General features: G+C 52.4%; 9 protein-coding genes across 9 annotated transcripts; 6 read left to right on the top strand and 3 right to left on the bottom strand.

Annotated features, from left to right (window-relative positions):
- Window positions 1-132: 132 nt before the first annotated feature.
- On the top strand, window positions 133-1221 carry P153DRAFT_388292 (uncharacterized protein; the record flags this gene model as incomplete). The annotated part of the gene is made up of 2 exons (XM_033670740.1): window positions 133-373; window positions 896-1221. 2 exons carry the CDS (start codon window positions 133-135, stop codon window positions 1219-1221), a joined length of 567 nt encoding a protein of 188 aa, XP_033521367.1.
- Window positions 1222-1615: 394 nt separating this feature from the next.
- P153DRAFT_321887 (uncharacterized protein) lies at window positions 1616-11366 on the bottom strand. Its single transcript, XM_033665160.1, has 4 exons — window positions 6892-11366; window positions 6436-6839; window positions 2125-6386; window positions 1616-2070 (listed from the first exon to the last, which is right to left on the bottom strand). The coding sequence occupies exons 1-4, from the start codon at window positions 11135-11137 to the stop codon at window positions 2010-2012; spliced, it is 8973 nt and encodes a 2990-aa protein (XP_033521366.1). The 5' UTR covers window positions 11138-11366; the 3' UTR covers window positions 1616-2009.
- A 778-nt stretch (window positions 11367-12144) lies between these two features.
- On the top strand, window positions 12145-13712 carry P153DRAFT_359289 (uncharacterized protein; the record flags this gene model as incomplete). The annotated part of the gene is made up of 5 exons (XM_033666859.1): window positions 12145-12438; window positions 12585-12724; window positions 12756-12816; window positions 13034-13260; window positions 13337-13712. 5 exons carry the CDS (start codon window positions 12145-12147, stop codon window positions 13710-13712), a joined length of 1098 nt encoding a protein of 365 aa, XP_033521365.1.
- Window positions 13713-13858: 146 nt separating this feature from the next.
- Window positions 13859-14516, top strand: P153DRAFT_74345 (uncharacterized protein). The gene is made up of 2 exons (XM_033673378.1): window positions 13859-14015; window positions 14201-14516. Exons 1-2 carry the CDS (start codon window positions 14004-14006, stop codon window positions 14447-14449), a joined length of 261 nt encoding a protein of 86 aa, XP_033521364.1. The 5' UTR covers window positions 13859-14003; the 3' UTR covers window positions 14450-14516.
- A 1967-nt stretch (window positions 14517-16483) lies between these two features.
- P153DRAFT_296835 (carbohydrate esterase family 4 protein) lies at window positions 16484-18878 on the bottom strand (the record flags this gene model as incomplete). The annotated part of the gene is made up of 2 exons (XM_033664116.1): window positions 16484-18696; window positions 18743-18878. The coding sequence occupies 2 exons, from the start codon at window positions 18876-18878 to the stop codon at window positions 16484-16486; spliced, it is 2349 nt and encodes a 782-aa protein (XP_033521363.1).
- Window positions 18879-20103: 1225 nt separating this feature from the next.
- P153DRAFT_74244 (DUF427-domain-containing protein) lies at window positions 20104-21687 on the top strand. Its single transcript, XM_033673377.1, has 3 exons — window positions 20104-20659; window positions 20716-20868; window positions 20915-21687. The coding sequence occupies exons 1-3, from the start codon at window positions 20586-20588 to the stop codon at window positions 21501-21503; spliced, it is 816 nt and encodes a 271-aa protein (XP_033521362.1). The 5' UTR covers window positions 20104-20585; the 3' UTR covers window positions 21504-21687.
- Window positions 21688-21773: 86 nt separating this feature from the next.
- Window positions 21774-23570, top strand: P153DRAFT_368987 (glycosyltransferase family 31 protein). Its single transcript, XM_033668659.1, has 2 exons — window positions 21774-22794; window positions 22853-23570. The coding sequence occupies exons 1-2, from the start codon at window positions 21799-21801 to the stop codon at window positions 23237-23239; spliced, it is 1383 nt and encodes a 460-aa protein (XP_033521361.1). The 5' UTR covers window positions 21774-21798; the 3' UTR covers window positions 23240-23570.
- A 450-nt stretch (window positions 23571-24020) lies between these two features.
- P153DRAFT_321875 (glycoside hydrolase family 131 protein) lies at window positions 24021-25150 on the top strand. The gene is made up of 2 exons (XM_033665159.1): window positions 24021-24731; window positions 24793-25150. Exons 1-2 carry the CDS (start codon window positions 24112-24114, stop codon window positions 25019-25021), a joined length of 849 nt encoding a protein of 282 aa, XP_033521360.1. The 5' UTR covers window positions 24021-24111; the 3' UTR covers window positions 25022-25150.
- On the bottom strand, window positions 25026-26481 carry P153DRAFT_74208 (heme oxygenase-like protein). Its single transcript, XM_033673376.1, has 2 exons — window positions 26310-26481; window positions 25026-26249 (listed from the first exon to the last, which is right to left on the bottom strand). Exons 1-2 carry the CDS (start codon window positions 26369-26371, stop codon window positions 25247-25249), a joined length of 1065 nt encoding a protein of 354 aa, XP_033521359.1. The 5' UTR covers window positions 26372-26481; the 3' UTR covers window positions 25026-25246.
- Between the last annotated feature and the right edge of the window lie 739 nt (window positions 26482-27220).

The following is a 27220-nucleotide window of genomic DNA, read 5'->3' as shown; positions in this document are numbered from 1 at the left end:
AGTCAAGCGATATCTTCCAACGTTCTACCTCGTCACATACTACGAAGCCATTCGACAGCTACCGCTGGCCACGCATGCCTCCTTACAATTGGCGTTAACCCGGTATTTCCTCTTGTCAATAACATACCAGCCATGTCGGGCTCCACTTACAAAGACGTGTTCTCGCAATTTCAGCTTCCCGGAATTTCTTACGCCATGATAACACTGTCTTCGATCTTTGTTCTCACGTGCGCGGGCATGCAAATGTGGAATCACAAAAGATGGGAAATGCAGGACTTCTTATTATATCTGGCATTCTTTCTCTTCCTTGTCATGGCGATGTTATACATGACCATCTTCCCCAAGATATATATGATCGACAAGGTCGAACGAGGTGATATTGCGCCGCCCCCGACTATGCAACAAGAACTTGTTTCTATATACAGATAATTCTCTAACAAACACATTGTTTTGACTTGCTCTATGGTCTGCCAAGTTGTCTCTGCTGATACTTTACAAGAATCTGATGAAAAGTTTGCCTTCGATGTAAAGCCCTGGTGATGTATATTTTTTTTTTGCGTCGTCGCAAGTACTCTTCTGAACTCTACCCTTTTTATACTGTATTGTTCCAAGGATAACCTTTGTGTGGTCTCTTGCCGGTTGTATCGCCTCATATGTGACTTCCTGTTTGGATTTTGGAGCATCAATGAGAAAACGGGGATTGCAAAGGTGCTCGAAGTGTACACGATCAGTTCGCCAATTTGTGCACATCTTACACGGTTGACATACTGTCAGACTTCATGAGCAAGTCCCAGGGTTTTTCTCTTTGTGTGCGTGTCTTACATAGGCATCATTACCACGCTTGATCAAGGGCGACTGTCGCTACGTCACACAATCGGCGGCTGACACTACCTAGTTATTGCCCTGCCCATCAAGCTCGTCTGGAATCTACAAATGGCACGAGGACAAAAGATAACTGTAATCATCCTCTTCGCATCAGGTTTCGTGTGCATCGTCGTCGCCACTCTCCGCGTCGCCCAGATTGGCATCAACGCTGGCATCTCCGCCTCGCCCAGTCCCTCATGGCTTGCAATCTGGACAATGGTCGAAACTCCCATAGCGGTCTGCATAGGCTGCTGCCTTGCCTTCGCTGTTCTCTACCGTACTGTCTGCACGACAAATATCTTATACGACACGCAAGGCCATGTGCGACAGCCTCACAGTCGATCGGGCACAAATTGAAGTAGTCCAGATGAGATCAGAATGCAGATTGTAAACATGGGGCCAGGACGATCTAGGACAGGTAGAGAAGACCCTTACTGGGATGACACCAGGAGCAGCCAGGAAGAGCTTGCACCAAGCGTGAAGGCATCCCGAGTCTCAACGGTTGTGCAGCAGGCAGAAAGACACTCAGACCAGTCGAATGTGACATAGGCAAGAACAACATAGTGTCTCTTGAAGCACGTTCTTGGTTTTACATTTGCTTTCAGACACGCAAAACCGAACAATCAAAATTCCTGAACCTGGGGCTGAATCTGAATGATACGATACGCCGATTGAATGCTTAACTTTGAACTGAAGTGCTTTTCTAAGTTGATAAAATGTGGGAGTTTATCGCCAACTTAGTATCGTTGATGGGTGCTTAGTCTATATTCGACTTACTTACATGCAATGCAACAACATATGTTCATAGCCTTTGACAGAAGGCACGGGCTTTATAACGAAGAAATTGGTAGCGTATTATATGGACGTATCATCTAGTGCTGTACAAAACAAAAATGAAATCGCAAGACGACAGTATCCCAATGCAACCAACAACGTAAGCAGACCTCCATCTATCTTGACGCCGGTGTCGCGCGTAGCAAACCAATTTTCCCCACACGAAAGAAACACATAGCAAACAAGACTCTAAAGTGAGAAGCAATGGTACATACAATATAACAACTCACAATAGTGAGAGCCCGGTGGTACTTCGTGAAAGAAGCCATTACTACCGACCGTGATGAGGTGGATAACGCGCACAAGAGTCACTAGCTGCCGTGACTGCGACCAAGAAACTTCTGAGCGAACATCTTGGCTTTCTTTTTAGGCCTACGGCACGTTAGCAAACGTTCAGGCCCCGAGCCAATGCCAGGGGCTACTTACCCATCCTCGCCATCTCCTTCTTCGCCCCCCAAAAAACTCCCTTCCTTCATACTCGCGCCGCCACTCACCGCTCTCTCCCTTCTATGTCCAGAAAACGGTGTGACTTGTGTCAAGTGCTTGCTAAGACTGTGAATTAGATTTGCATGCACAGGCTCCGTGTTGTCAACTCTTGACAGTTCGTCCGCAAACGCCCGTCCATCGGCCACTTCGTCAATGCCAAGGCCGTGGTAGCCACCCATGATGCTGCCGTGCGTAGAGCGTGCGCCAGAGCTGGTGGCAGGTCGGAGGGAGCGCGCGCCGGAGCTGGTGCCCGGTCGGAGGGAGCGCGCGTCGGAGCTGGTGCCCGGTCGGAGGGAGCGCTGTGAGGACTCCTCGGACACGGTGCTAAATACACTCCCTTGGCGCCCGCTAGTGAAGGATTGCCTTGAATTGGCTTCGGTGTCGGACTCGCCAGCACTGTAGTCGCGTATCGAGTTCGAGTCTGTGCCCGAGAGATCGGGCGACGCCGCGAGTTTGGTACTGCTGCTTGTAAGTTGGCGTAGGCGGGACGGTGCGTTCTTTGAAGGGCGATGCTGTGAGAACTTGTTGCCGATGATGGCGCCGGTGTGGGAAATGAGGGCGCGCATGATATCCTTCTTGAGCTGGAGTGCGAGGTCCAGATTCGACCACGTCTTGTTTCGATATTCGAGGGTCGGCATCTTGAAGACAAGGTCGTGCACATCCTCGAAATTGCGCTGTCCTTTGCCTTTGTAAGATAGGCAGAGTGTTGTGGATTGCATGTTGATGTATGCCAGCGTCATGTAGTTATTCGCACGGTTCATCATCTGCGTGAGGTCATCGCTTCTCGGCTTCTTGTTAGTACGTTTGTCGCTCGCAATAGTGTTGTTGGTTCCCGTGCGATAGAGTGCGAATCGCTTACTACTCCGTTCAGACTCGTTTTGAGACGCTGCGATAGAGCCCGTCGTTGAACCCGTTCGAATGGAGCCAGGCCTGGACGGGACATATGCAGGTGAACTTCCGGGCGGTGCCAGTGCCGAACTAGGATGCAAGGTCCTGCGAAGCTCAGTCCCGCTTCGAGATGGGTTGTCGCGGAAGAAGCGGAAGTATTGAGCGCCGGGTCTCTTCTCTGGGCTGCTTTTGATCTTGCGATCGGACTTCTGCTGCGGATCTGGTAGTTGCAGAGTAGGAGTAAGGCGTTGCTTGAGAGCCTCCCCTATGCCATTCCCTTGTGAGAATGACGCGCTCATGCTGGTATTGACACTAGCGTCGTTTCCATCATCATCATCCTCGTCTGGCGAGGGGAGAGCATGCTTGATCAAGAAAGGCGAAGAGTTTCCATTCTCCCCGTTTTTGTTCTTGCCAGTAGGGAAAACATACTCGAAGAGTTTCTTGCCTATCTCGTACTCCAATTGTACCTTTAACGGGAACAGACTTACTTCGAAGTGTTCCATTACAGGAATACCAGCTATGGCTTCAAGCATGATGAACTCGACCTTGAGACACCTAGCATTCTTTGGTAAAACACGGTTCTTCTCAAGGTAGGGCGAAATCATTTCAGGATACAGTGCATTTGGAAGCAGGTTCAAGCCGCGAACCTTGCCAATCTCCAGTAAGTTGGAATTTGAGCCGTCATTGTGGTCTGTGCGATCGTATACTGCATTCTTTAGCTGGAATTCCGCCAAAGATTCTTCTCCTTCACGGAGAAGGTGCCAGACGATCTCTGATGCCGAGATGTACCAACGCAGCAGTCCTGTAGACTCCTTTGCTTGTGCACGATCGTCTTGCTTGCGCTGCGTGGTAGTGATGGCCTTCATGACGAAGAATAGCTCATCTTCGTATATGGCCAAATCCTTCTCGACTTCGATACGATCTTCCCAACCTTGCTTGTCGAGGAACGTTTCATTGACCTGGAAGACGGTTTTGATCTCTTCCAGTTGACGGATTCGCTCTTGAAGGCCGATAACAAGATTAGGGGCGCCAGTAAGATCGCTGAAATCCGAGGCGAGCATGATTTTCTCAAGGCGTTCATTACGCGTTTTACCTAGAGGTTCGCTATACAACAATAAATCGAGTACAATGACGTACATCGCGTAGTACTGTCTCGAATCGCAAAGAGCTCGGATGTGAGGGAAGTCAACCCAGATGTGATCGATCCTACTCTCTTTGTTGGTCGCACTCGTCGACGAGGCGGAGTCGCCGCCAGAGATGTCGTCATTGTACTTCAAACGAAGGGTATTGTACTTATCAAAACGCATGCTAGCTGAAGTCTTTTGAATGACCCGTTGGAAGCCATAGGGGGTCGAGTGGAATTCGAACATGACTTCAAATGGCACCCAAGGCGGCCAGGCCGACCGTACAGGTGCCCCGTACGTACTTCCAGAATACATATGAATATCTTCCATGCTACCAAAAGTCTTTGTGTTTGTGACAAATATCTGCATGCTGTTCATGGCAGCCGTGAAACGTCGCTGAACCAAACCAGAGACATCGTCGTTGACTCTATCTCTGTCCATGATCTGGAGCACCTTGAGTTGCATGCCTTTTGCTGTCACCAGCACTGCGGCCTTGATATCTTTTTCACTCTGCAGTTGGATTTGCGGAGCAATGAGACGAACGATATATGCGTTTTGAGGGACATACTCGGAAGCGATACCGCCTCCATTGGCTTGATGGGATTCGGGCTGGTCAGAGACTTCGCCCCGAGTCGGCTCCTCTGGACCAATGAAATTCCTAGCATCTTGCAGCAGTTGTTCAACATGATCATCGATGCTTGGGCCTGACTCGTCTGGTGGAGTCATGGGCGTGGTCGATCCCTCATAACGTTCCGATGTTGAAGGTCCGCGCGACTTGTTCTGTTCTTCCACGACGTCAAGTATGAATTTTACTGCTCGACGAGACATGTAGTAGACGAAACCACGACGCTGGCTGACCTGGTGTATGTAGCGAAGTATAATGTTACGTTGCGAATTACTCCATTTTAGATGGACGTTGTGGATGATGAATCGATTGTTGAAGTCACTGATATAGTCGGCGATGGGTGCCGTACTTGTGCCCTTCTCCTCTGGCATTGCTGAAGGATAATGCTCATGGGCCTCGTGATACTCGTCTTTCTCATCTGTATCACTGTCAGGAACAGCAACCGTAACACGTTCGTTCGCGCGCAGATCCTCAATTAGGCTCTCATGCATTGATACCAGAAATTCCAATTTGCGCTGGAGGATTTGAGCATGCTCTTGCAGGGTGTCCAAGCGACGTTCACACTCTTCTTTGCCCTCGGGTTCGCGGACAATCTTGAGCTCTTGATCACCGATCGCGTTCTGGTTGAATGCAACTTGTTCTTTGACGCGCTGTATACGCTGTTCAATCAGTCCGCATTGTATTTGCCGAGGATCATTTCGTGCTGACATGACGCAATGGTGCGTAGGCTCGTTCCCGAACGCACTGGTCCGATTGGGATCACCTGAGATGTTGTCGGCGTGGTCGGTTTGACGGAAGTAAGTGAAATGGGGAGCAAAAGCAAGTGGCAAGATTTGTGTTTCCGGGTGACGATTCGATGGCAAAATCCAGCCCAACTCAATGAAATCGTCCATATCCACCCAACCCCAATCGTTGTCTGGAATCGTGAACTTGGAAAGATCAGCAAGAAGATACTCCTGGTTGAAGTTTGCAATATCCTCAGTCGTCGCATTGTCAACATCATCGGAGTTGATTGCCGCGATACTAGCCGAGATGGCGCGCACGTCCGTTCTGATTAGATCAAGCTGTACTTGGTTTATGCGCATGCCAGTGGTCTGATTCTGTTTGCTGTCCGCTTGGTTTTTGGGCGCTTGTACCACAGTCCGGAACTCTTCACGCCGCATGTGTAGGTCGAGCATGAAACTGTCGAAACGCGCTTTCAAGCCTGTTGCCGAAACAACATCCGATCCATAGTCTTCCGCGTCTTTGTGCTTGTAGATATGGCTCATGTATAGCGGTGAAAGCAAGAGGTTGTACTTGATGGTGGCCAGATGTCGCCCAAACTTCTTGCTAGACTTTTCCACGCCGGGCCACAGTTTGCCTTGTCGTACGGGTAAGGACATAGCTCCCGAGAACATTGACCACCAACTGAAAAAGTGTGTGAAGAATCTGGGCGTAAGATGAACACTATTGTATGTTTTTGAAGGCTCGAGATTAGCGACAGACCATTCTCGGTCGTACGGTGCAGCGATGGCAATGGACATGTGGATATGGTCACTACGAAACCCTCGGAAGGCATCGTATTGCTTGTCTTGGTTAGTCTTGTGCATATGTACCATATTGGACGATAGTTACCTTGTTCCCTGATGGCCTGGCATGCTTGGGATTCTTCAATACAACATCGTAATGAGGACCAAAGTTGAAAGAGCGCCCACCGTCTTCAAGAGTCCGCTCGAATACCAGCCCAACAACCCAACGAACGTTACCATTCAACTTCATCACTGTCTTCTTAAACACAGCGGGCTGCTTCCGACTAGACGTACTAGAAGCAGTCTCTGGACGAGTGGTCGAGTCCAGTGAGTCAGCGTCATGGCGTGCGTAATGACTGAGATCTGGGATAGCTAGAACGTAGTTTCCGCTCGTGACTTTCATGAAGTTTCTGGGGTCCTCATCCTCGGCAACACTAAGCTGGACATCGTTCTGCCAACACATGACAAAACCTGCACCATGACCAGTGACCATGTAAGGATCGCGCGAACCTGAACTAGGTCAGCCAATGAAATTAGGAACAGAGAGACTAGATGAGCTTACCTTTCAGAATGAGATGAACGTCTCCGTCTCCTTTCCACGACACATTGATACGGGAATGGAAGGTCAATCGTATCTTATCCCAGAAGCCAACACGTTCAGATGGGTCGATCGCAGGTTTCGTGAAGTTCTCGATGACCTGCATCATGTCTTGAATTGCAGGCTGATATGACGTACCCCAAGTGATCTTGGTGGGATGCGCGGAGTTGATATCAATCGCCATCTCCGAGTACGTCTTGACAGGCGCTACGGTGCGACGAATGTCGACCGCAAACCCTCCAGTGAGTTCGCCGGAAGACGTGCACTCCTGGGGTACCACAACCACCCTGCTTACTCTCGAAGACTCAACGTCTCGGTATTCTTCCGCGATCACGAAGTCGGTCTTCAATGACAGGCTCGGTAAACGTGACGATGAAGCAGTCCCTATCGAGGGGATGTGCAGGAGTGGCAATGGATAGTCCCGAAGGACAATCTTGGCCTCGCCCATATTGACTTGAAGGAGCATCGGTATGAGTAGAGCATATTGGGTCTCGAAAGGCATGCCTTTACCAACGCGGTGAAGAAATCGCGGATACTCGGATAACGGAAATGAGGGTTTGTCAACGACAATATCCAAATCACTCACTGCAAGCGCCATGAGTGCTGGTCGTTGAGGTATGGCAAGTATGGTCTCTTTCTGCTCAACACCGTCTGGTATCTCGTCCAAGCCCCAAAATACAGAGCGAATGTCGTGCATGACTCTGGTTTGGGTACCCAACGCATGATCAATGCGCTTCCTCCAGGTTTGAGCATTTAGACGATTCAACTTCTCGCGGGCTTCTTCAATAGAAGTTTGACACGAACCGCTGAGACCACTAAACCCATCCGAGTTGTACCGCATTGGATAGTCCATTCGGTCTCGATTCATCGAGTCTCGTCCACTCGAATCCTCGCTCTTACCGCGTCGGTGAAACTTAAACTCCTTGTCTCTCCTCTTTGATTTGCTTCGCGCCCGATGGCCGTGAGCCGACCTTGCACGTTGACGCGAGTTACCACGCTGTTCATCCAAGTGTTGCAGCCTTTTCACTTTCAGATCGAAGGCCTGTGCTCGTGCAAGCCTCTGCTTTTGCTCCATCAATCCGATGCGATATATGGTGCCGAGTTTCCATTCGAAAGAGCTGTCCTCAAGTTCGAAAAGAACCGCACGACTCCGTAGCGATATTTTTGGCACATGCTTGGGGCCTTCTGGCTCCTTGTTCAGCACATAATCGTCTGACCCAGTCCTGAAGCGGTGTTGCACCTGCTTGATGGTCTTGGTAACATTTGCGACGTTGTCGAAGATCTTGTGTATCACAAGTTGGTGTGGCACAGCGAAACGGATGGCATCCGTGGCGACATCGAACGACTGTTCGTTGGTGACTGTGTGACCATATCTCCGCTTCGATTTTCTGTAGTCTATTCGTAAAGACTTGACAGACACAATGCGACTCCAGACATGCTCTATGTTGGGGTTTTCAGCATATAAGCGTACAAGACGTGATCGGACTTGAGGATTGGTCCATCGATTCCGACTCGCTTCCAATCCGTAAATTTGAAGCATAAGATGGGGATCCGAGGGCATGTCTATCTTTACTTGAACAAACTGCGCCTTGGCCTCGATCGTCATGATCTCGGGGTTCAGTTTGCTCAAAGAGTCGACACTATCGTCGTCGAGGGATAGTGCCGTCAAGTGACGAGACAAGTTGGGAGGTGTTGACACCTCCTGGGTGACAGGCTCAGTGCGCCAATGAAAAGACCTTGCCAGTACCTGCATAGCCATCATCACGGCGAAATGACGGTAAAGAGAATGATGTACAAACAAACTCTGGCTGAAGCAATGCACATGGAACAGTGTACCCTGTTTATCTGATGATGTGCTGAAGGCTATCTCAATGGCTGGTAACGATAGGCAAGGATCATTCTCCCACTGATCAGCACTCTCAATGATGAGACCCTCCAGACCATGAAAATGTAGAGCAAGTCGTCTCCCATCTGTTGCATTACCCATCGTTTTTCTCGGCGACATAGGCGATGAGATTGTTGAGGACCGTAGTAAGTGCTCATCACGGTTGATTGTACGACTTGCGCGGCGTCGTACAGGCTTCAGCTCACTCTCATCATCTCGACTCTGCTTGTACTCAGCTGTCCAGGTGTCCAGATGCAAAGCAATGCCCCGGCTATGCTTCGATACCGCAGGATCAACACCAGCGACCTCTAGATTCCAGTCCGAGCCCTGTAGGTGGACATACGCAAGCCACGGCGGCAACTTGCGGAGGAAATTGGCCTGCTTTCTGGATGTGCTCTGTCCTCGACTCATATCCTTCTGCAATTGAGCGTTGATCTGTCGAAGCCCTTCAATAATTTCGGGTCGCACGAGGGAAATAGAAAACGACTGTGCAGTCGACCTGATCTCCAGCGCAATGTTTGGAGTAGCGCTAAGCTGTGCTTTGGTTTCAAGATAATCTGTAGTGAGCAGGTTGTGCTTCTCGCTTGATGTGTTCTGGTAGTAGAGTTGCTGTGAATTCATACGGAAGGTTGATACAAGCGCATAGTGGAGCTCACCATCTGCAGCATGGGACGACTCCATATCCCAGGACATGGACGAGGAGGCTGAGATGAGTAGATCAAACTCGTCAGATCCCTGCTTTTCCGGGTCTGTCGGGGGTAACGTCACTCGAATGACAGGTTCGTGCACTGAAATCTTGATATTCGCCTTCGGTAAGAGTCGACCAACTAGATTACGCTTGCGATTTCTATCTTTGGAGGGTTTACGCTGAGACTTGAAGTTCCGAAACATGGCAAGGAGTAGAGGTAAGTGCTTAGGATCAAGATCCAAGGATGGAGAAGTGATGACAAGATTGGCGAATAAGATATTGGTATTGCGCTCAGCACTGTTCTCGTCATCCGAGAACTGAACGGTCTTCGAAGGAAGTGTAGTGTTCAATGTAGTGGTAGCCATGGGAATATAGAGGAGACGCTCAGGATGGCCATTTCCGTCGTCAAGTCCAACGGATATCTGAGTGGCGGCAAGAAGGGCCTGGTGAGCGATGTCATCAGGCGAAAAGTACATGAGATGAGCAGGACTGCGAGGATCCAGCCGGAGCAGGTCCATGCCGAGTTCCTTCATCGAAATATTCAGGTAGACTGGAGGTTCCAATTCATGGTTGGCGTGGAATTGCTTGGTCAGGCCCAAGAAGCTGACAGCGAATTGGAACTCATGTATGCCGCGAAGAATAGAGCTGGCAAATTCTTTCGAGTCCGAAACAGCGCGGGCAATACCCTTTTTGCGGGTGCCTGGTTGGTCTAGCTCTTCAATGATATCGGTCAATGAGATGGGCGTGTGGCCAATATGGGCACTCTTTAGTGAGTGCGATGGTCGGCAGTTATTTGCACGCTCGAGACATAGGTGAAGATCGTCATAGGGGATGAGCAGGCGACCGAGCTTCAGGGCGATGGACGCATCACGCAAGCCCTCCAGCTCCTTTTTGAGAAAACCATGGATGTTGAGGGTGCAGTGGTCCAGAATCTCGGTCGACTCGCGACCCTCGGGTGTGAAGAGGACGGTACGAGCGATCAAGCGCCACTCGGCTGGGCGCTGTTGTTCGTCTGGCTTTGGCTTGTGGTGATTGAAGAGGCGGCTGTGGTCGACAGTCTTGCGCCTCGTGTCGACAGCCACGACCAGGCTGCCCACGTGCAGAGAGCCCACATCCTTTACAACCATGGTGACTCCTTGCGCCATCAAATCCACCTGCCGAATCCACAGAATCTTCCCGTGCAGACGCTTAATTTGCTCCTTGGCCTCCGTCAGCCGCTTCCATGTCTGGCTCCCAGGGCCGTCGGGGGCCTCGCTCTCGTCTTCGGGCGCGAGCTCCGAGATGCTCTTTTCGGCCTTGTCGGTGTGCGTCGACGCACTGGTCCAGTGTGCCCATCGCGCCTTTTTTCGAGGCTTCTCTCCCAGGGCCTTGAGGTCGACGATGACCTTGGCCTCTGTGAGAACGACGCTGACCCATGTTGGCTGGGCAAAGGTGGGGCGGTGGAGGGAGAAGCCCAGTCCGCGAATCTCGATGCGCAGGCCATCCTTGGGAGTAAAGGCGATGCGCCGCAGGCCCGAGTAGCCCAGTCGCTGCACCGAGACGCCTGTGACGACGCGGATGAAGGCGAATAAGACGAAAGAGAGCAGGTACAGCAGCACGAGGAGCCCCGCCAGGAACTGCAATGTGGGGAGGGCCATGGTGCTCAGCCGTAGGCCATCGTTGTAGGTCGTCGACGCGGTCGTGGGCCTTGGGCGAGCGAGCGGCGGGAGGGCCGGAAGGAGCTTTTGCCTGGGCTGTCGTGGGCTGCGTCGAGTGGCCTGGAGAGGGTACAGCTACGTGTAGCTACGCGTCGCTAAGACGGCGGGGGTACGTCGTCGAGTTCGCGGGGGTTCGTCGTTGTGTTGGGCGTCGACTGGGAAAGCCATCCATGCACGTCGGCCAGGGGATTTCCACCTGTCCCACGCTGCACGTCCGACCAGCATCCGGGCTTGGCTGCCCCACATCATCTCAGCATCTCATCCCCGACACCTCACCACCATGTACGTCTGCCCTGCCCGACTTCCAACTGTTCTTGCCCAGAGCAAACCTAGGCCCATTTCCCTTCTTCTTCTGCTCCATCTCTGGCTTCCAAGTTTCAAGCTTGGTCCTAGTCTACCCGCTGGACACGTGAGGCTCTCGCACCTGTGCATGCAGTTGTCGAGTGCCATTGCGCCGAGTCGAGGACAAACGTACAAGAATAGTAATCGATTTGGGCCTGTTGGTGCCAACAACAGTCAGCGGCATGTATGTTCCAAGTACAACTTGACGCGCACGCTGGCATGTTGGCTCTTTCCCTCACATCAAGCCGCTGCGTCTTCCATGCAATTTCCGTCGTATTACTTGTCAGCGCTATGTAGTTCGAGCATCTGCTATTTCGTGTCACCTCACTCTCCATCATCACTGCTGGAAACGTGGCCATGGTGAATGATCTGCTATGGTAGGGTGAAGGCAAAAAGCCCGACTCCGGCTTCACCTTTTCTTGTCTTCTCAACTCAGTGTGCATCGACAATACAACCGCACTCTCCACAACCGACAGCCACTTTCCTCAGCGCTATCTGGCCATCATTGCTCCGATCTCCCTACAGTCCACAACTACATACCGAATTCGTTCGAACAACCAGATCCCTCACTCACTCCTACCATATCGCTGCCGCTCACCCACGTCATGGCACCTGTCGAGTTCTATCGTTACACGGACACCCGTGCTGACACCATAATCTACAAATTCGACGTCGACGTCCTCCAGAATCCATCTCATTACCCCCGCAACGAGTCTCCAATCTCAGTCTACCACCATTACCGCGCCAATTACAGTTACAAATACCTCCTACACTCCGACCTCCTCCCCGAAGAACTGGCTATCGAGCGTTGGAACAAAGACCAGCAACCAACCGCCAACAAGCTTATGCACAGAGAGGAGGTATCGCGGGAGAGTGGCATGGTCATTCGCACGAGTTATGTATGGAAAGGGTGGGAATGGCACAAGGACGGAATGAGGGGGTACAATAAGCTGTCGGATGTGAACCAGTGATATGCGAATCGACAAGAGAATTGACCTTCACGATGCAGGGAGGTCATAGTTCTAGGCGCTGTGGCACGGAATAGGTAAGGCAGATTGGGAAGGCGAGGGGTTTGTCGCCGGAGTGTTTGGTTGATACGTTGCCATTACTCCAGTGGAGAGAGGTGACGATGAGATATCTGGAGAGTGGTTATCGTTTCCGGATCCGGGTGCTGATAACCTTCTTGTATGTCTTCACTGACAAAAACTCTAAGTAGTATTCTTCTTCACCCTCACTCACTCAAAGTTCTCGATGGGACAGATAATCAGTTCCAAGTGGTGCGTTCATCAAGTGTTTTAGTCGTCAGTCACGATGTCGTTGCGGTGATTGACTCTCTTGTAGCACGTGCTCTGGTGTTGAGTCCGTGATGACGCGTCTGGGATCTTGCCACGCTATTCCATTTGGCGTTAACGCGCTCGGCCAACTTCATGTTATATCCGCTTGTTTCCACGCCTTCCCCCTCAAAGCCTCTTGTCATCTTACACTCCAATCCAGTGGTCTAATCGCTCTGCAGCGACACGCTTGACTATACGCAAGACAAAGATGCACAGACTGAGTAACTCTGATTACGTTAAATACAGGCTGAATAGTTGCTTCGACAGCGATGGATCGGACGTAGAAAAGGATTACAAACAGCGACTGCAAGACTGTCTGGACGAGATCAAGTATCAAGGCACATTCTCTGCATTCCAAAGTCACAAGCAATATGTCAACCCCGGTTTGTACGTCTCGGATTTTGGCTCGGTGTAACTACCGCTCTCGACACGTGGTGCGCAGGCCATTGCTCTTTTGTGTAAGAAATCGCCATTCGGCAGGAAGGACGAAACATTTGTCGATGAGACCGTCCGGGAAAACTTGGGAGTTGGATGCCGCAGAGTTCCAGTTCCGATTGACACACATCCACTGCGTCGATGCCAATAACCTTTGCGCCCTTTTACGCATGGACAACGTACCTAGATGTCTTGAACAAAAGGCCATACAGGATCTCGGCGTGCAGGTACCAACGTCCGCACTGCGGTATAAAGTCTTGTTCTACGAAGAAAACGCATTTTTCAAAGCACACCGCGACACGGAGAAGGTTCCGGGGGTGTTCGGAACTCTGGTCATCAACCTGCCATCGGAGCATGCAAGCGGAGATGTCTATCTAGTCCATGGAAAAACTCACGAGTACTGAACACTGCGCCACACTCCGCATTCGATCTTTCTACATTGGCATGGTACTCCGACGTCCAGCATGAGATCAAGCCTGTCACCTGAGACTACCGCTTGGTTATGACATACAATCTTATACAGAACTTGAATCAGCCAAAACATACGGCTGCTGCTATAGATGCCACTCATGCCAAACTAGAGACACTCTTGCATTGATGAGGCCACAAGTTTCCGCATCTCGACTTCTTTTTCTGCTCGCTCGAACATCAACACATAGAGGCCAGTCTCTCGCTGAAGGATTTCAAGGGGCGGGATGCTGTCAATGGTAAGTACTTAGACTGTCTCCGTGCAAAGAATGGAGTCTACTGGCCCCTTACAAATATGACCCAGTAAACTCAAGATGGCGACTACAGGAAAGAAGAACAGGACTCCTTTGAGTTCAATAATACCGTAACTCCAGAAAGTAAAATGAAGGACTTTTTGTCATTGTTAACGATTGACAAAAATCAGATTCTCGCCGATTCCGACGAACTGTACGGATCTCGATCTCCAGACAGTAAAGATGCGGGAGAGTATACGGGGAGTGAAAATATGCCTTTATCGTGTCGCTATCACAATACTGTTGTCTTTCCGATGCGCAAAAGCAGCATTTTGAAGATGTGGTCTAACCAGAAGTACCACACCGACACATCACTATTAGCCATGTTCAACTCGTTCGCAACGACCAAAGCTGCAGTCCGGACATACGTCATGACCTGATCACGGCAATCTTAAGGATGTCCCTCAAAGCACTCCACGTTAATCAGTAACATGGCTTTCCCAGATATAGAAGGCACAACGATGTGGAACTCGCCAAATCTGCCGACGCCTTCGAGAAAGTGTCTGAGTCTTGCTATGCAAACGGACTTGGCATGACCATGACTAAGTTGTTGCGGGACGGGATATAGGCGAAGCACTGGACTTCATCCAAGCATTTGGTCCGTTTGGGAGCCATACAGGAAGCTATCGAGATAGCTGACTGTAAAGAGGGTGTCTGGAGCAGCTGGTAGGTTCGTATATTCTACAACTGAAGGATGTCACATCAATGTCTGCAGGTTCTCTGTCTCACCTACAACGGTAGCGACGTACAAACATGTCAGCGAACGGCGCCAGACTTTCGAATCGGCCAAGAAGATTGTACCATGTGCATAGGTTTCTTCCCTCGATGCTCGGAAAGACACGCAATTGGACAATGAACTCCACGATATGAGGTTGTTTGCTGCAGAATATGCCGAACCTTTGGTGCAGCTTATCCCAGTTCTATCGGCCAAGGAGTGTTTCAAAACGTAAAATATCATTCCTTGAGATCTCTGGAACGGTTAGTAGCAAGCTTCAGTGCCGTAGCAAACATAGGGAAAGATGCCAATCAAACAAGCATTTTACGCCTTTTATATATTTTTCAACTACAAGTACGAACGATGTGAATTTTCGCCAAACCATCGTATAACCAACATGCCAATGACTACTCCCGGGATCTGCCGCTCTGATGAGGCTCGTCCCGGATACTTTTTACCGGAACTCACTTTCTTCTGAACCTGTAAACAGCACAGTAATAAGCGTTTTGTCAACTGATTCCTCAGAAATGTTGACGAGTGTATCGTGTTAACACGCCAAGACGACGCTGCCACGTTGTTGAAGTCCTGACTTCCGACGAACCTCCTTGTGTACTCTGGCTATTGGACATCTGTACTAAAATTTCTCAAGTCACTTGTCACTCACCTTCATAGCTATAAGAATCCTCAATTGAACGGAGAATCACGGCCATTCCTATGTGACGCACTTCAAGCCTTTATTCCACTTCAACTTTAACAACGGCCCCATGAGCCACAAGACTGAAAATACAGTCGCACAAAACATTGCAATTGTGATCCATACCAGAGTGTGAACATCTTCCTTGCAAACGGCACGCAGAAAACAGGAAGATCCGCATACGCCGAAAAAACGAGATCACACCTGTAAAAGCTCGGCGAATGAAAAGGCACTTCCTTCGACAAGTTCAAACAACTGCAGACCCTGACGAATCCGTTCCTGCAGCAGATACTACAAGCCAAGTATGCCGTGATCACCGAGCAGATGTAGCACCTGAGCCAGCAAGCTGGACTCGCACCAATGCCGGTATCGTTACACTCTACTTCGACCCCAACGTACAATTCGACTCCACACATGCCCAGACAAATTGCGGGGATGAAGAGGAAAGTACATATTAGTAGTTTGACGGAAAACAAGATAATCAGTAGAATAATTCTTTGTTTACTTTGCTGTCAACATGAAAGTGCTGTTCTGGAACGATCATGTTAATGACGTGCGAGAGGGAGATATGGCTTCAACTTCCTCCTCGGTTCGACACCCACGTTCTGTCTTTCTTTGCAAGACCTCCAAATATTAATCTTCCACGTTCATGGACTGCCCTAGCGCAGGTACGCAAGAGAATCTTTGAACACACTAATGGTTTCGACATCCTCGAGATAAACAGAATGCATGTGATTCGCCCAGGCTGACATGGCTCACATAGGTAGTAGGTTATTGCTAGGGCTAATGTGTCACAACATTCAAACACTCACAGCCGAGACAGCGTAGGCAAAATAAAAACACGGTGGCATGAAACAGCAGATATATTAGTTTTAGAATCTGACGCTGAGGTGCGTTTTACCAAAGCCGCAATAATTTCTGAACCATCTTTCAACATTATAGAACATTACTCCATCCATCCACTTTCCCTATCCATCCAATGATACCGCTTGAAACGAAAATCACCTACAAAGGAGGAGCGTTGGGATCCATCATGCACTGGTCGACACGCATAAGCTGCTTGCCGGTCTTCTTCGCAATCTGGATGAACTGCCTCAGGTAGCCGACGGTCGACGGGTAGAGGTAGTGTAGCACGACTAGGTTTCCGCCCTTGTTCACGTCACGCTGGAAAGCAGTGAGCTGCTGCTCGGGGGTGTTGGACTCCGCCCACAACCAGTCTTCGACGTCAACGGACCAGTTGGTAATGGTGGGCTTCTTGCCGACGGCCTTTGCAAGACGGGAGCGCATACGGGCGCCCTCGGTACCAAAGGGAGGACGGAAGTAAGACGTCTCGAGACCGTTGAACGATTGCTTCATGGCCTTGATGTCCTCGTTGTACTCCCAGTCGATGGATGCGTAGTCGGAAAGACCCTCCATCTTGGGGTGCGTGAAAGAGTGCATGGCAAGCTGGTGGCCGGCGGCCGACATCTCACGATAGACGTTTGTGAGGTTGGTCGATGCGTCGAGGAGGGGGGCTCCAACGGTGAAGAAAGTCACCTTGATGCCTTCCTCACGGATGATCTTCAAAACTTCCTGGGCATATTCTGGAGAACCGTCATCGATGGCGAAAGCGAAGCTGTTAGGGCGCTTGCAAGCGAAAACGAGGTCACCGCTCTCCTCGTCAATAGGAATGACGGTACCGGCAGGGACGGAAGGCACAATTTCGATGACAGAGAAAACAACTGCGTCTGACTTGTAGAAGCCCTTGAGAGCAAATCCAACGACACGCGTCATCTCAACGTTGAAGTGGTTCATTGGGATGTAAATGTGACCATTCTTGGCATAGCGAGAAGCCTCGACAGAGTCCCAGGTCTCAGGGTAAGGAGCGATGTCAGGGTTGCAAGCCGTATTGTGCTGCTGCAGAGCGACAGTGAAAGCCACAGTGCCGGAGTATGCGATATGCAGGTATGAGCCCTTGTACTTGCTGAAATCACTACAGCTCGCAGAGACCTGAGTGTAGAAAGAGTAGTCGGCGTCGTCAGACTTGATGGTGAGCTTGCCAGCAGAGTAGGTAAGACCCATGCCATCATCACCACCGTGCCAGTTGCCGAGAGCGTTGCTGTCAGCGCTTGCGAACTTGTCAACGACGAGAGCGGCAGCGGTGCCGGAGGGTGCGGCAACAGTGCCGGTAGGACCAGCCGGACTGGTACTGGTGGTAACGATATATTCGCCAGTGCTGCCGCAGTAGAAAGCCATGGGACCGAAGGAGACGGTGGTCGAAAACTGAGAGAAGAGTATCGTAACGAGCTTCTCAGTGTTGAGGCTGGGGAACTTGGAGAACGGGATGAGGTACAATTTCTCTGTGCCATCAAAGGTCCAGCCGAGATCAGTAGACGACTGGGTTGCGGCCACAGCGACGCCGGGATCGCAGGTATTGGAGGAGTCAAGCTCAACCGAGAGCGTAGTACCAGCAGGAGCCTTGATGCGGAGCGAGATACCTCCATACATGTTCTTCGCGTTGACACAAGGGAATTGACTGTAGAAGTAAGAGCTGCGGTCAGTGGGAACAATTTCCACGCGATTGGAAGATGGTTTTCCGACAGTGAGAGACTTCATGGTGCCATCTGAAGAGGTAGATAGTGTGAAGGAGTTATAAAACAAGAAGGTAAGACGAGACTGCGAGGACCAATCATCGATCAAAAGGGGGCTGCAGGTTCCGCTGGGCCTTGTAGAAGTGATGAGCGTGGAGGAACTGGGACGAACAGTCGAGCTCACACCAACAGTCGAGCTAGATCGGACGGTCGAGCTGGGTCGGACAGTCGAGCTGGATCGGACAGTTGAACTGGAGCCCGAACCAGCACCACCGCAGCCAAACTGAACGTTGCTGAACTGCCATGTTGCCGTGGTGGACGAGAAGCCGGACCAGACGAACCCGGTGATGGCGTTGGCGTTAGCACCAGTGAACTGGCTCAGGGGGATAGTGATGGTCTGAGAGTTACCGGTCAGGCCAGAGATGGAGGTGTAGTACGAGGTGTAACTTGTGGCTGAACAAGAGGCCTGGGTCTGGATCTCCAGAGTAGCGGAACCGCTGGCGGGGCCCTTGACAGTGAACTGAAGGGAGTTATAGCCGTTGGTGCTTGCAGCCTGGCAGGTAAAGGTCTCATAGAAGTAAGATTCAGACTTTGGCTTGAACGAGAGGATTCCACCACTGGCCGTGATTGAGGTCATGGAGCCGTCGTCTTCATTGATAAGCTACAGTCCACAGATGGCGATGAGTACACGTACCGCTTGTCCACGAGCCCAAGCTGTTGGTGTTGGACGACCATTTGGAAAAGTCATCGATCTTGAGTGCCGAGCTGCAGGCTGCTGAGACCTGGCTGGCAAATCCGGCCAAGAGGCCAATTAAAACAGAACGACGCATATTATAGGTGATGAAGCGAGAGACTATGAAAAGCGAATGTACGGAGGTCACGAGGACTTCCAAAAAGAGTATCGTTACCCTATGGATTGACAAGAGGGTTTGTGGGAATAAGACGAAAGCTCATGAAGCTCTAGCAGGTGCGGGCTCCTGCTTTAGATATACCTCCTTGATCAGCTTTAGGTAGCGGCACGAGGCATGACACCGAGCCATAGCTAGCGTACTGGGCATGCAGGCCTTGATGGAGTCCTGGCATGTCGGGAAGCGAAGCTTCTATTTGGAGTACACTGGCGTCTGAGCCCATGCGCCGGGTGTCGATCTATCACCCGCTTCGGTCTCTCTTGGTATAGGGCTGGCCGGCAGGCGACGCTAATGTGCGGTTAGGGCGAGGAGTCTCCGTGACCGACGACGCGATGGCTGTAACGACGAGCCTTTGCCAACACCCAACGCTCCGATCTACGCCACTTCCATGACCTGGAGCTGAGCTGGAGACTCCCAAGTCTGCTACTACTGCGTGTCTGCCGTGGATTCCCCACAGAGGAAATGAAACCGCACTATCTAGGGCGGGGCTAGGTGATCCAAGCAGGCGTTGTGGAGTGCGTAGAATCACGCGTTTGGTCTTGTGTAACTCTGAACACGAACTCCAATACTTGGCTTGCTGCCGGACAGGCGATACAGATGCTGTCAGCAACGGTGACGGACCGTGGTTTGTCAAAAGACTGCGGGAACGATGGCAGGCATCCATCAAAGGGTGGAGCGCGTGGTGCTATATTGCCACTCGAAGCAAATACGGGGCTTTGCATTTATTGATCAGGTGAAGAAAGTCGCGGTTGGTGGATGTTGCTGTGGGAGGGTGTGCGGAACAGGCGCAAAGCTCCGACAAAGCGCTGGCGATCTCAAGGAAGCCAGTTCTCGTACTAAGCCCCTCGTCAAGACCCAGGACTTCTGCAGTCAGCACTGTAACCGACTCGCATGGTTGCAATTCCTCATAATTGCTCTCTTGCATGGCCAATTTCGCTTCCTCGCACCGTCCAATCCCTCCTTACCCCTGCCAAGTGCGCTGTAAGCTCCGCCATGTTTCAGTCAATTAGCACCCGAAGCAGCTAGCCGCACGCCGTCAGCTATGAGCACTCTGTTCCGACCACATTGCTGGGCTGCCTCGAAACGTCCTTGCGTCTGCTTTGTTTTGTTTCTGTTCAAACCTCCGATCTGCCAAGCGGCTTGACGATAAACCTAGTAGGGTTGGTAGGCGCTTGAGACCATCCTGGACATAACAACCGAAGGATAGGATGCCGTCAAAAGCCTTGAACTGAATCCAGCTTGCGTTACCGCAACGTTGATTTACCACGGGTGACATACGGTATACTCTGCATGCTGGTCAGCCCACGAAGCTCAACTCGACGAATCCATCGTGTAAGCGTGATTAAAGCATGCTAGGACGAGTTTGAGGGAACATACGGTTTATCGACAGCCATGGAGGCATAGAGGGTTTGTAGCAACTCCATACCACACCTTCAACTTAGGACTGTTCATGTGAAGTCGCTGCTTACAGAGGAGGTAGAGTCTCTTTATGTCAACTTGCAGCGTGATAAATGTCAACGTTGATGATCACTGTTAGTTAGACGCTTCCCCGCTTGACCCCACTTCTTTCCTACATCATTACATTCTACAAACAGCAGTTATTGAGTGGTTGATATCCATCCTAGTCCTATGCAACAGATTCCTTTCCTTGCTCGGTTGTTGCATTCCTCTCGGTCTTCACACAAGATGGCATACACCAGCGAGTTCGTTATACTGGTTCAGTTTTGAGCATCATCCTAGGCAGAGCTGACACGCGTAGTCTTGTCAAGCTTGCACAAAGACTCACGTCTGAAGGTGAAGGCCCTTATAGATGTGAACACACGCCGCGCCGCGTGCGAGCCCTGCTGAATGGCAAATACGTCATCGACACGATCGAGGCGTACCATGTATGGGAGCATCCAAATTTCCCGCAGTACTGTTCCCTCGAGGTGGTGCACGATGCAAACTGACGTGTCCAGGTTCTACGTTCCTGTTTCAAGCTTCACCCCAGATGCCAAACTGACAAGATTGTCGGTTGTTGACGGTACAGATGGTGGTGCACATCTTGCGCGCCTCAGCAGTGGCAATCGCAGCACCGACCGCGTCGTCATCTTCAACAGCAGTAAGCTGAAAGACCTTGTCAAGGTTGATTTTCACGAAATGGACCAATGGTTCGAAGAAGACGTGGCAGTCTTCGGCCACCCCAAAGACCCGTACAAGCGCATCGACATCCTCAACTCGACGCGCACGGTGAGAGTGGTTTTGGATGGTGTTACGCTGGCTGAGAGCTCGAGCGCGTTGTTTCTCCTGGAGACGACGTTGCGCACGCGGTATTATCTGCCGCCTACGAGTGTGAGGTGGGAGTATCTGTCGAAGAGTGGGTTGGAGACGCTGTGTCCGTACAAGGGCCGGGCAAACTACTATGATGTGCGTGTCGGGGGCAAGGTGTATAGGGATGTGGTGTGGTATTATCGGTATCCGACGGCCGAGAGCGCGCCGATTGCCGGGTACATGTGTTTTTACAACGAAAAGGTGGAGGTGTGGGTGGACGGGGTGAAGGAGGGGTGATATCAGCATATCATTAGTATATCGCTAGCATATCATTGGTATATCGTGGGTAGATCATTTGCATTATTATTGTATTATTGGTATATCGTCAGCATATCATGGACAGCTGGTGTGGAGGTGGGTGTCGAGTAATGGATGTGTTTGTTGTGTTGAGGGTTGAGATGGTTCTAGCGTGCAGACTGACGCAGGGAGCCAAAAGTCCAACCTCGAGCCATCAACACCACGACGCCGACGACGACTACGACAGGAACGACGACGACAACACGCCGACGACGAGCACCCCAACTTCGCTCCCATGATGCCCACGGTGCTGGCGGGCCGCTTCGCTCGACGGCCGTGGCGGTTCGTGGTGCCCGGCCTGGTGCTGTTCTTCGTGGCCTACACGCTCTCGCACCGGCGGCCGCACGTGCAGCCCCCCGTGCACAAGGCCAAGACCAAGTCGTTCTTCCCGCCGCTCGAGCAGAAGCAGGCCAACGCCGTCGAGCTCGACTACTGCCACAACTTCCCCACGCAGCTGCTCGACGAGGTGCAGGTGGTGCTGCGCGTCGCGTCCAGCGAGGGCGCCGCCAACCGGGCCCACGTCGGCACCGTGTCGAGCTGCATCACCAACCTGCTCATCGTCGGCGACGGCGACGAGCGCCTGGGCGACCGCCACGTCGTCGACGTCCTGGCCGACCTGCCCAAGAGCTACGAGGCCGCCCACGCCGACTTCCGCGCCTACGTCGAGCAGAAGAAGGCCCACAGCGAGGGCGAGGCGACCAAGGAGTCGCAGCGCGCCTTCAAGCTCGACCGCTTCAAGTACCTGCCCATGGTCGACAAGGCCTACGCCACCAACCCGCGCGCCAAGTGGTTCGTCTTCCTCGAGTCGGACGTCTACTTTGTGTGGGACACGCTGTTCCGCCTGCTGAGCCAGCTCGACCCCGCCGAGCCGCACTACATGGGCGCCCCGCACAAGGGCTCCAACGACCGCTGGTTTGCCTATGGCGGCGCCGGCTTCGTCCTGTCGCAGGGCCTGATGAAGCAGCTGATGCCCGCCAAGACGCCGCTGAGCCTGCGCTACGAGACGTGGCTGCAGGGCGAGCAGCGCGGCGACTCGGTCCTCGCCTACGCCATCCAGAACGCCACGGGCGTCCGCCTCGAGGCCCTGTACCCGACCTTTGCCAGCGACCAGCTCAAGGACGTCACCACGACGCGCGACCGCTGGTGCGTCCCGCTGCTCTCGCTGCACCAGATCAAGCCCGAGCAGATGGAGGACCTGTGGAAGTGGGAGCGCACACGGCCCTACAACCTGGTGAGCAGCCTGCCCTTGCAATGACGCAACCACACCGCTGACACACTCGTCCCCGCAGAAACCCTTTACCTACTCCTCCCTCCTCTCCTACACCCACTCCTTCCTCTCCCAGGGCCCCTCGCGCGAGTGGTGGGACAACCTCTCCACCGCCCCGGTCCCCAACGACCGCCCCGCCCACCGCAACGCCAACTCGTGCGGCTCAGAGTGCGCCAACGACGCCCACTGTCTGCAGTGGTCCTACTCGCAGACCGTCTGCCGCCATGCAGACTACATCAAGCTCGGCGACGCCGTAAACAGAGAGAACGGCGGCCAGGGCGAGTTCGTCTCAGGCTGGGACTCGGGCAAGCTGAGGAACCTGGGCTTTGGGGTAGTGGGGGAAAAGGGCGAGAGACGCTTCTACGAGGGCTGTGAGGAGGCTACATGGCTGACTCCGCAGGTGCGGTGAGTCGAGAATAAGACGTGTATCAACACTTGGTTGGGAGGCGTTGCTGTTGTCACGATCATGTATGGCGTTTTGGATCCTTGCACACTACCACTCTGGATACGAAAAGGTTGTTGTCTAGACTAGGGGCGAAAGCATATTTAGCATGTTGGGTTAACTGGCTGATATCTTTGGCTTGATGGGTTGAGCATGTATAGCTTATAGTAGTTCTTTCTCCTCTTCCATTCTGGTATGCGTGGTGAATCTGTAGTCGCATTCGCTCTCGCCTGGATTCCATACGAAACGGGTGCCGTGTCTATTATTACTATCAAACAAACGCGATGATCATTCGGCCAAAATCACGGTCCCTTTTGAAACACATAGACATGTTTCTCATATTCTTTCTAGCGCTGTCCAAAGGAACATGCGCGTACAGGTTCTAGCCTTGCCATCTCCATCTTCATCTCCCATGCGGAGTAACGGACCGCTAATCTATCTCATACCACACCACGTCCCGACGTTAGTGTGGTTGTAAATGTCGATGTCGACCGAGCTTACCCGTGATTTGATGGATTGATTGAAAAGGCAGCAACGGTACGTCGTTTCGGGCCTATACTCCCTCCTGCCATTTTCACATGGGGATGGAGAGAAGACGCCTCTGTGAACCAAGTAATGAGCAGTGTAATGCGCACGAATTGCGGAAGGATGAGAGGAGAGGGGCCAAGTGCGTAGGTGCTTGGGAGTAATTTACTGTGGTTGTATAAAGAGTGATGGTTGGAGTCTCTTGTAGTTTCCTCATCGTAAGTAGATCTTCGAACATATACTTCTAGTCGCTCTTTTACTTTTTACTTTTCCTTTTACTTCCATCTCTACCTTTCCCATTCCCATCCGTCACTATGCACGGCACCACTCTCTTTTCGCTCCTCGCGGCCGCATCGTCAACCCTCGCAGCGCCCTCAGTCCTCCCCCGCGCCCCCCAATGCCCCATCGTCTTTGACGGCCGCATCCCCGTCAACACCACCCCCTCGACCTTCGACACGCTCGGCCTCTACAACAAAGACTACGTCAAGGGTAACAACCTCACCTGGTCCGACATCCTGCTGTTCCCCAACACGGCCTCGCGCTTCGACGGTGCAAACTACACTGCCGTCGAAGTCACCATCTCCGACAAGAGCATCTTCCAGAAGCAGAACGGGTTCCGCCGCGCGGGCCTGCAGTTTATGAATGATGCTGCCGATGGGCCCGGCGGCAAAGGCGTCAAGACACTGCATTGGAGCGTCAAGCAGGACGGCGCGCGCAAGCTTAATCTCACGCACGAGTACCTGAATGCGTGGCATGAGACGGCGGACTACTCGGCGAATCAGATCCAATTCCAGGCTGGCAGTTTGATTGGGAAGAGCAATGCGGATAAGAACTCGTTCAAGATCCTGGATCGGGCGGGGAAGCAGTTGTGGAGCACCAAGATGGAGATGAAGAAGTGGCAGAATTTTGCCGTCAAGTTGGACTATGTGAACAAGTAGGTTTGGATCTTTCCATGTTGTGAAGGTGAGAGGGGAGATGCTAATTCGTGGGTGTAGCCAAACTACCATCTACTACTCGGCTGATGCCCGCGTGCTGCAAAAGGTTGCTGGGCCCCTCGCGGTCGATCTTTCTGGTCAAGGCCAGTTCCAGCTCGGCATCTTGAAGAAGCCAATGGGCACGGACGACGTTGTCAACAGTGGTTATCAGAGCCCGAACCTCAACGAGGGCCAGATCTACGGTGGTGTATTCCTCGAGGACAGCGCAAATGGTTGCATCAGTTTGTAAGCGTGGATGGGAGGTCGGTGTTGGTGTGTGTAGCACGGTCAGTAGGTTCGGCGGGTGAGAAGTTCACTCGTGTTTGATTTTTGATATGCTTGGGTTGAGAAAAAGAAAAGTGGGATAAAAACGTCTATGGAATGTAGGGTATCTCGCTCCGTTTCGCCGTGCTCAGAAGAATGTGCTAGACAATGACAAGGCATCTACTACTCACAGCAACTCCATTATTCCTCCTCACTGCAGTCTGACAAAGGCCACACAGGCCAGGCATGCCAAGGCAACAATCGACCCTGTGAGTTCTGGCCTTCGGAGGAATCTCATGAGCGGGTCGTTGGGAACGGATATACGTCCGACTCGCGTGACACTCTCCGCCTTCTTCTCGTTCATGGGTGGCTTCTCTTCCGACGGGGTCGGCTGACGTCTGTTAGTTTCAGCCAGGCTCAAATCCGTCCCAACCAGCTCGTCCAACTCCTGCACCAGTCCTGCGCAAAGGTGGAAAATGGCTTTGGCTTCCTCAATGATATCGACACGCTCGTCAGGCGTGAAGAGAGCCTCGGCCGCACCTAGTCTCGTCTTGAAGTCTGCTTTGATGTCCTCGCCATCATGCGCACCGGGGAAGTGCCAGAATGACAGACCGCACTGCTGCAGGTCTACCTTGTCGCTCGCCGGCCAAAACTCAGGCCCAGCGTTGAGAAGGCCCCCGCGTATCCATCTCCCGCCGGAGAAAACGGCCATGTAAAAACACCACGCATAGCTCACCAGTGTCCACGGCTTCTCGTTGACGCTCTTCCGGATATGTGTGCAGAAGTCTGCGACCTTGTCGCCGGGGTATTTCGCAAGCAGGACTTCGAGGTCGGTGGGGTGCAGGTCGAGTAAATACTCCAGGTCCTTTTTTAGGCGCACCGAGCGAACCAGGCCTCTTGGACGCAGGGACTGGAGGAATGCGGCGAGGAGTGGTGATGGCTGTGTTGGGGCGCCGAGGGTGGATGTGAATAGTGAAGGCGAATCGTAGGGATTGACGAGGAGGTAGGAGAGGAGTGGCGAGTTGGAGGACGCCGTGGGTTCGGAGTGTGGTGTGTAGTCGCGTATTGTGTCGGCCCAGAGAGACTCAAAGGTCAGGTAGATGTGGGCAAAGTGGACGAGGCCGGTAGCGTAGAGAGTGGGGTCCGAGGCGTGTGGTGGGAGGGCGAGCGGGAGGCGGGATGTGATGAGGCGGTTGAGGGTTGTGTGCAGCGTTCTGTGGGCGGGAGGGTTAGCAGCGCTTGAGGGGAGGGTGATTGCGACAAGGAGGGCGTACCGTGTCGCCGTGTTGATCTCGGCGGGCAGCGAAACAGTCGTTGAATCGCATCGCTCCAGCATCTTGGAGAGTTGGGCAGCGCAGTGTGGTCTAGCAAAGGGAGCAAGTTGGCGGGAGAGCCAGGACAAGATGGAGCACAGGAAATGTCGAGGCAGGGCGTCACCACGCGCAGGCCCCACGCGCACACGGGCCCGAGACCAAACTTCCTAAGGGTCCGACTCGTGCGGGATCCATGTGGCGACGGCTAGTTGATAGCTCGGCCTGTTGATATGCATGACGTGATTAACAAGTCTGGGCAGACAAAGGCGACGTGACAGCTGCAAGGCACGCACGCGGTCCGTCTTGAAGCTGCACGTCTGGGCAGGCCGGATGGAGGACTGTGGAGGCGTGCATGATCTTCAGGGCTCGCTCTGGGGAACACATCAGATCACTGGGATGCGGATCGCCGTCACACCACAGGCTGCCATGTGCGGGTAGGGCTGACGGTTGACACATGGCGGACCGGGCCCACTACTCCCACACACGACTGCGAATGCCAGGTCAGGTCATGTCATGTGTGTCTATCACGAGCTGGCGCTTTCACGTCTGTATGATTGCATCTTGACGGCCTGCGAGTGAGGACATGTCTGTCTTGCTTCGTCGTCAATCCAACACTTCATCACAGACATGGGCGCGTGCAGCTTGCGAGCGAAGAGTGGAAAGGCAAGCACTCAGTTCGGCAGGCGCCAGGAACGAAGCCTGCCAGATAGTTCAGTTGTATCGAAATGTGGTCGTTACTAGGTGGTAGGTGGTAGGTGGTAGAATGATGATGCAGGCCGAGGAAAGTGGGGCTAGCTACGGCGGGCCGCGCTTGCCAAACACGCCCAACGTCAGCGCCAACACCTCCACTCAACACATGTCATGAATAATAC

The sequence above is a fragment of the Dothidotthia symphoricarpi genome, assembly GCF_010015815.1.
Source record: "Dothidotthia symphoricarpi CBS 119687 unplaced genomic scaffold P153scaffold_16, whole genome shotgun sequence".
Lineage (NCBI taxonomy): Eukaryota > Fungi > Ascomycota > Dothideomycetes > Pleosporales > Dothidotthiaceae > Dothidotthia > Dothidotthia symphoricarpi.
The sequence above is the reverse complement of the archived record's forward strand: the minus strand, read 5'-3'. Positions and strand labels throughout refer to the sequence as shown.